The sequence below is a fragment of the Myzus persicae genome, unplaced genomic scaffold (genome assembly GCF_001856785.1).
Source record: "Myzus persicae strain clone G006 unplaced genomic scaffold, MPER_G0061.0, whole genome shotgun sequence".
Lineage (NCBI taxonomy): Eukaryota > Metazoa > Arthropoda > Insecta > Hemiptera > Aphididae > Myzus > Myzus persicae.
In genome coordinates this window covers 1-8,083 of record NW_019101499.1, presented here as the reverse complement: position 1 = coordinate 8,083, position 8,083 = coordinate 1, and the positions used below count along the sequence as shown (strand labels likewise).

The following is an 8,083-nucleotide window of genomic DNA, read 5'->3' as shown; positions in this document are numbered from 1 at the left end:
CCCCTGCGCACGACAGGTAGAATCTGCCTGAAGTCACCGGCGAACAGTACCGGTTTACCTCCGAACGGCAATTCTGAACCCATGATGTCCTGGAGCAACCTATTGACCACCGTGAGTTGTAGTCCCGGAGACATGGGCGCTTCGTCCCAGACGATGAGTGCTGCGTCACGTATCCTCTGAGCACGCAACGACTGCAAGGTGATGGTCGACGTCGAATCGTCGTTCAGTGTACCGAACGGCAATCCAAACGTCGAGTGCACCGTCATGCCGCCGTCCATGAGCGACGCTGCTATTCCTGTAAAAGCCACGGACAAAACGGATCGCCCTTGGTTGCGAAGCGACCATATGAGGCACCCGTATAGTGTTGTTTTACCTGTTCCACCGGGACCGTCAACGTAGAAAAGTTTTGATACGTTTGTGTTATCGTCTACGGCCGCCATCACACGATTGAACACGGTCCGTTGTTCGTCGTTCAAATTGTCCAATTGTACGGCCCAGCGCACCGCCGCGTCTATAGCACCAAACATGTTGTCGTCCTGGTCTTCTTCCAGCAATGTGACGTCCGGCAGTGGCAAACCGTAGTCCGCAAGCGATTTTCCGTGACCACGAAGCATCTTGTCGATTGCGTCCAAACACGCAGCCCTCGCACGGTCAATGTCCCCCAATCGGTGATTGAAGTCCTGCAACATGTGACGTTCGCTGGCTCGATACAACGCCAGCGGGTTTGTGATCTCGCAGTGCAAAAGCATCGTCACAAATAGGTAACGAAGCTGGACTGGAGTGTCCAATGTTGCCGATTCTGCCATGCACGCCAACATAGCTCGGTCGTCTTCCACAAGTCCCATCGCGACGGCAGCAGCCGCGTATGTTGGATGCTCTACCCCGTCTACTTTCCTCATGTCCCGGAAACACTGTGGGCCTCTCTTGTGTAAAAGTAGCAATCGTAGGTAGAAACGATCGCGATCAAGTGGGTTGACAACGTACATTCGAGCCAACGTCTCGTACGTCATCCGCCTTCGACGTCGTGTCCACGTTCTTGTAGTCGCGTTCCAAGTGTAATGTACCGGTATCTCTTGGTAAAGGTACTGTCTAGCTTCTACGTCCGTTACGTTGAGGTCGAAGAATGCCGTGAGTTCGGTTCGAGCCAGAGCCGCGTTCTGCACCCGCTCTAGTACCTGTCCAGGTCCAAAGTACACATTGTGATGGTCTTCCAGGTGTACCGGAAGTCTAATGATCGTATGACTCTTGTTATGCATTTCATATGAAAATAACCTCCAAACTGCTTCTGGTGGACTGACGTACCGTGAGTTTATGTAACTGAAATCAACATAAACGTTTATCGTAAACATTCAGGAATAAAATATATATATGTATATATGTATATATACACCTAAAAATCATAGGAATGTGATTAGCTCACATTTAAGTCAATGTCAATAGAACATTATGTAATAAAGAAATGAATATTATTCCTTTCAATTACAAAACTTAATATTAGGATGACATGTTAATTTGTATGAGATTACTCAAGTATTTGTCCAAGGAAAATATTAGAACAAATAATAATTATTAAAATTGAATCATTTTAAATTGTGTTGCATTATTGGTTCATAAGTCACAAAATAAAATGTAATATTGTGTATTGAATAATATGAATATTTATGAAAATAAAATTTACCAATGATATGTATATATACACCTAAANTATTTGTCCAAGGAAAATATTAGAACAAATAATAATTATTAAAATTGAATCATTTTAAATTGTGTTGCATTATTGGTTCATAAGTCACAAAATAAAATGTAATATTGTGTATTGAATAATATGAATATTTATGAAAATAAAATTTACCAATGATATGTATATATACACCTAAAAATCATAGGAATGTGATTAGCTCACATTTAAGTCAATGTCAATAGAACATTATGTAATAAAGAAATGAATATTATTCCTTTCAATTACAAAACTTAATATTAGGATGACATGTTATTTTGTATGAGATTACTCAAGTATTTGTCCAAGGAAAATATTAGAACAAATAATAATTATTAAAATTGAATCATTTTAAATTGTGTTGCATTATTGGTTCATAAGTCACAAAATAAAATGTAATATTGTGTATTGAATAATATGAATATTTATGAAAATAAAATTTACCAATAACATCTATCGCATATACAGAATAACACTTAACACAATAATGATAGATGAAATGTAATTTTGAACTCAACAATTAAAAATATAAGTTTAATTCAATTACTTTTCAATTTCATCTCCATTCCAAACTTCCAAGGTTGCTGCGTCTTGGCCCTTGTAGACGTATTTATACAAATACATTACGCTCTTCACGGTAGAGCACACCTCAACGTTTATGTGTGCATCATACTTGACCAGCAAGTATGGGTTGTACGGGACAACAAACTCATTGGCGACAGGATGACCTCTGACGTTGACCACAAGTCCATTGTTCGGTCTACGATAAGTCGGGTAACCACCATCAGAAATGTATACAGTCTCCTCGCTGTATTCTTTGGGATATTTCTTCGTACAACTGTTGTCCAACATACACGGGCTGTTGCGGTTGAGTGGTCCACACGGACCATGAATCATGTGCGATTTTACACTGTCGAATAGGCGCCTTTCGGATGCAGGGTCAGGCAAGTAGGCACACACAACACTGTCGACGTCGTCGGCAGTGAGTAACTTGCTGTCCTCATCCAAGATGATGAGTATATGTGCATGTGGAAGACCACGTTTCTGAAACTCAATAGTGTAAACATAAGCATCTACATTACCAAACACCTTATTGACCGTAATGTCACGCATTAGCTCCTTCAGTTTTGCGTGAAACACCCTCGCCACCAAATCAGGCCTGTCGGTTGCCTTCAACCAACATGGAATGTTATCTACAATCTCTGGCCACCTAGGGTTACACGTAAATGTTATGAATAAGTCAGGCTTTCCGTACTTACGCACAATGGACATTGCGTCGTGGTAACATTGTTTCATGTACCGAGGGCCACCTAGAAACGTCGAAGGCAGAATTGTCCTGCGGCCGACCGGATCGATTTCGTCTAGTCGGAGCTGTTGGTTAATATGGTCCAGAAGGCCTTGATAGGCGTCAGCAAAGAGTGCTTTCTGGTGGTCTCTGAGGTAACGTAGATTGTTCGCTTCCACTCGAACGTACTGATCACATATGTACTGCTGTAATAAAAAACCACCTGCGTGTATTAAACTGAATGTATGACCTTCATTTCCGTTGCTATTGGTTCCGGTGTATCTGATGGCCAGGCGAGAAGAAGCAAACTCTTTCATAGAGTTCCGAAGACGCACTTCGTTCCGGCGGATGCCCTCTTGTCGCAGGTTGTAATGCCAGCCGGTTTCTCCGTGTGGGAAAAGTAATGGATACAGCATTGGATCTGCATGAGGTGATCCAGCTGATATGCTTTGCATCCGGTGATTTGGGTCAACTGGGTTCGATTCTTAGATGACCAGATCTAGGTTGCCTGGTGGTAGACCATCTTCACCAACAAAGACAACTGCTACCTCGTTCACATGAGCAGCTGGTTGATTGTATCGCCGTGGGTCAGTGTTCGGGTCGGCGACGATGTGCATGGTCACCCTTTTCGGTCGCAACATAGGATTGGCAGCAGCAGCATCTTGTTCCCTTTGCCATACTTGTCGCATGTTTCTGTAAGAAAATAATATTGTGTTATCATTAAAGCCACATGATATATCCACATGTGTGTACAGTAGAAGGCTGAAGTATAAATGTTACCCGTAGGCAAGTGCAACCTAATAAATATTACAGAACAGAATGTAAATGTATTGATGCTGTTAAAGACATATTACTAAGCACACATACTGTAAACTATGAAATTCAATTTTGCATAGAAGTATTAAGTAAAAGTTTCGTTTGGTACAATGTACACTGTAATAGAAGTGTACACAATAGAAGTGAAATCAATGTAGATATATTGTTATGTACATGATATATATATATATATATTTATGGTATAGTATATAGTGAATATGAAATTGTTAAGAGCTGTTGAAGTTTGATGTTAACGTTTAAACTTGAAAAAGTCTTTTATCGAGTGATTAGTAATGAGTACTAATTGAAATGTAAACTATAGATATTTAAACAGAAATGTTGCACTCACTGTCAACACAAATGTCTATTCAATACAATGTTAACTTAGGTTATTCGTTGTGTCATAAAAACATACGTAAAAGTGCAATATCTATATTAATGTATTGTGTATTCAATGCACTCAACATCATATGAACCATGTGTCACACAGACTTGTCACACAGACTTTTGTCATCATACTAATCGAATTGGTTATTATTAAAGCCACATGATATATCCACATGTGTGTACATTCAAAGGATGAAGAATAAATGTTATCCATATGCAAGTGTGACCCGATAAATGTTACAATACATTATATTTTATGTAATTCGGAAATGTACAGATACTGGTAAAGACATATTACTAATCACATTTAGTGTAAACTATGAAATTCAATTTTGCATAGAAGTATTAAGTAAAAGTGTTTTTTGGTACAATACACACTGTAATGGAAATGTACACAATAAAAGTATAATCAATATATATATGTTTGACAAACATATTTATAAAGACCTTTGGGTCGTTTAAATAATAAAGCCCCAGGGCTTAATAAAAGATATATAAAAAAATATATATATATATATATTGGTATGTACACGATATATAAATGTATGGTATAGTAGTGAATATGAAATTGTAAACTGTTGAAGTTTAAACTTGAAATAGGTGTTGTAATGAGTGAGTACTATTAAAATGTAAACTATAGATATTTAAACAAAAATATTGCACTACATTATGTATATGTGTGTATATATATTTAAGTAATATATATTACTCGAAAGCCACCGCAAATGGATTGATTCGCCGTAACAGTGTGTCTAAGTCTGCCAGCAAGTTCTCCAATAGTGGTCGTTCACGTGGCTGTTGAGCCATGCGAATCTGATTTGCTGCCCCGGATTCAATGAAATACAACTCACAATACCTTGGTGGCATTAGTTCATTTCTGACAACATCATTACTAATCCTACGATACACCTGCCCGTGAACGGAGAATACTCTTGGTCCCTGACCAGGCAAACGTCTTGGGCTCAGATCCGTGGTGAAAGCCGCAAATGCCAGAGTGTTGTTGTACCGGCGGATTTCTTTACGAAAGTGTTTTGCTACCTGCGAATCATCAACCAACAAACGAATTAATAACTCTGGTGGAGGCCTCAAAACACGGTCTCCTGTAATTGCCATTTGACCATTATTGCAACACGCAGAAAAATGACCAGTTGTAGTACGCTCGCAGGAGAAATGGCGGGCATCACAATGGCGGCAGACAACATTCAATGGTCCTATGTCATGCCGTTCTGGAAGTTCGTGTTGAATGCCAGCCGGACGGTCTCTCAGGGGCGCACCCGCTCTGGGTACCATGGGAGGAATCGGTACGAACTGCAATTAAAATGTACAGTTATTAAGAATGTAATGTTATAAAGGTTTATTTAATAAGAATATGTATTTACTAACTTGTTCATTGACGTCTGGTAGTGGAACGTCAAGTGCATCCCTAAATTCAAATCCTGCCGCTGCGTCAGCAGGAAGTAAATCCACATACTCAATGTCATCTTGTACCACTTCTTCTTCAGCTAGGTCCATCATTACCTTTTCCACTTGGACTTCAACAGCTTCTATCTCCATCCCGTTGTTACCAGGGATTGCCACGTCCGCTTCTAGTTCACCGCCTGGTGCAGCAATCTCAAGGAGTGGTTGAACTACCTGAAGTATTAAAGGAATTCCGTTGTAATGTGCTTATGCTAAAAATCTCAAATACTATAAGCTTAAATATGCGTAGTGTGTGTTATTATTATGATCAACTATATATGTATATATATATATATATATATATATATATATCAAGAACATGTCAATTAATAAGTACATAAAAATCTGTTCACCGATAGGGAATATAATAAGTACAACACAATAATTCAATTAAAAACAATGGCTAGAGAGCATGTTACAATCAAATAGTTATTTACATTTAAGCTCAATGTCCTAGTGAGGTACACTAAAGAATGAATACAGTTCAAAAGTAGTATCTCAAATATTATTGGATTAAGCATTGAATATATGTGACGTATGTGTCATTATAATGATTAACTATGTATATCAATAACATGTGACTTAATAAGCAAATAAAAATCAACTCCACGTCCTGGGAATGTAATAAGTACAGCAAATTTTAAATAAATAAGAAACAGTGTGGAGAGCATATCATAATCAATTAGTTGGTAACGTTTAATCTCCATGTCATAGTAAATTACACTGAAGACTGAATGAAGTTGAATAGTAGCATTTGTTGAATAATTATGACTGTAATAAGTAATGTGTTTTATGTAAATGAAAAATATAATCTGTAGCCTAGGGAATGTGTACCTTATGACAATACATTTAAGTAAGATACACACAAATGGAAGTGTAAAAAGAACAAAAGTATTATTGTGATTGGTTAAATTAAATGATTAGAGAAAATGCTTCGTTATATTTGAATAGTAATATAAATTGAACAATTGGTATTTAAATATAAAAAATAATATAATATAATTAATTTCCTAATATTGATTAAAAAATCAATTCATAAGTTATTAAGATGATAATAATTAGCTATGAATACAACTGTTACAGTGTAAGTTATGTTTATGTGTAGCTTATAATAACATTGAAACATTGTGATTGGAATACATAATAACAATAGTACACTCACTAAAGATGGTACCGCTCTTGAAAACAGGCGACGACGATTTGTTTCAGCTCTGTAATCATGACCTACTACAAAATGTCTTGAGCACAGTTTTGTGGTGACCAAAATGGGTTGTACATTTACACCGCAGCTCTCGACAAACAACACCCACTGACGTCTCTGTTGGTCATTCGTTGGAAACCTAATACAACCATGGAGGCATGGAATTATGAATAGTTTCAGTGTAAGGTTAGATTAGTAGTAAAATGAAATTGAGTTTTTAATAAATGTATTGTAACCTGTGCACTGAAACTCCATCCACACCATCAACGTTTCCGCAAATCACACATAATTTAACCATGGTGATGTACCTAAAGTTTGACATTTTGAAGTAAATAAAGAAGAAACTATAAATTAGCACCATATTGAAAACGTAATTAATGTATTATAATATATTTTTTCTTAAAACGTTTGTATAATTATTATTAAAAATAAGTTGAATATAAGCGCATAATAAACGTAGGTAATAATAATATGCATTTTGTACGTATGCACGACACTGGGCGCCGTCATAGCGGTTTTATGTTATCACTGTTATTATCAGTATGTTATCGCTTTTGATTGCCCGACGATGAAGCCCAACGGGAATTCCAAGAGATTTGTGCTATATTTAGAAAAACTGTGTATACTGTATACTTGTCTTATAATTATACGCGGTGGCGTATCTACGGGGGGGGTATGGGAGTCGCCCCCGGCCAGGGAGGATATTTAAATTAAATTTTTTTTATTTATTTTAGTTAATGACCAAAGTGTTGTATACTATAACACTGTACCTAACAATATTTTACTATGAATAAATATGTGTAATTAAATCCCCCCCCCCCGTGAGAAAACCCCACATACGCTACTGATGGTACATAATATACACGGAAAACAATGTTTAAGAGATGTTCCGGACTTACAAAACAAAAGCGTAAGAAGGGAATCCAAAAAAATATCGCGGTGAAAAAGCGCGACGTACGTAACGGGAATGTATTTCAACTACTGACCGACGATGTCGGGAAAGAATGTAGAAATAATAGAACACATTGAAATGCAAATAAAAAAACGCGACACCTTCGAGACACCGAGTTGGGATTTTTAGGGAGCACGCTCGGAAAACAATGCATGTCGCTTTTTAAATCAGGCGTAACTTAATAATTTGGTTACTCTAATGATGTTTAAGTATAATACCGTGTATTGTACACGGGGTGAACAATTAAGCTTTTAAATAATAAAAAAA

At 37.4% G+C, this 8,083-nt stretch overlaps 4 protein-coding genes across 4 annotated transcripts; all 4 read right to left on the bottom strand.

Moving 5' to 3' along the window:
• Positions 1-2,242: 2,242 nt before the first annotated feature.
• LOC111029334 lies at positions 2,243-3,093 on the bottom strand. The gene is made up of 2 exons (XM_022308297.1): positions 2,977-3,093; positions 2,243-2,761 (listed from the first exon to the last, which is right to left on the bottom strand). Exon 2 carries the CDS (start codon positions 2,612-2,614, stop codon positions 2,261-2,263), a length of 354 nt encoding a protein of 117 aa, XP_022163989.1. The 5' UTR covers positions 2,615-2,761; positions 2,977-3,093; the 3' UTR covers positions 2,243-2,260.
• LOC111029333 lies at positions 2,623-3,490 on the bottom strand. The gene is made up of 3 exons (XM_022308296.1): positions 3,018-3,490; positions 2,713-2,927; positions 2,623-2,627 (listed from the first exon to the last, which is right to left on the bottom strand). The coding sequence occupies exons 1-3, from the start codon at positions 3,455-3,457 to the stop codon at positions 2,623-2,625; spliced, it is 660 nt and encodes a 219-aa protein (XP_022163988.1). The 5' UTR covers positions 3,458-3,490.
• LOC111029330 lies at positions 2,811-6,370 on the bottom strand. The gene is made up of 4 exons (XM_022308294.1): positions 6,269-6,370; positions 5,589-5,837; positions 4,915-5,513; positions 2,811-3,695 (listed from the first exon to the last, which is right to left on the bottom strand). Exons 1-4 carry the CDS (start codon positions 6,368-6,370, stop codon positions 3,488-3,490), a joined length of 1,158 nt encoding a protein of 385 aa, XP_022163986.1. The 3' UTR covers positions 2,811-3,487.
• Positions 6,352-8,077, bottom strand: LOC111029331. The gene is made up of 3 exons (XM_022308295.1): positions 7,101-8,077; positions 6,826-7,003; positions 6,352-6,434 (listed from the first exon to the last, which is right to left on the bottom strand). Exons 1-3 carry the CDS (start codon positions 7,223-7,225, stop codon positions 6,429-6,431), a joined length of 309 nt encoding a protein of 102 aa, XP_022163987.1. The 5' UTR covers positions 7,226-8,077; the 3' UTR covers positions 6,352-6,428.
• Between the last annotated feature and the right edge of the window lie 6 nt (positions 8,078-8,083).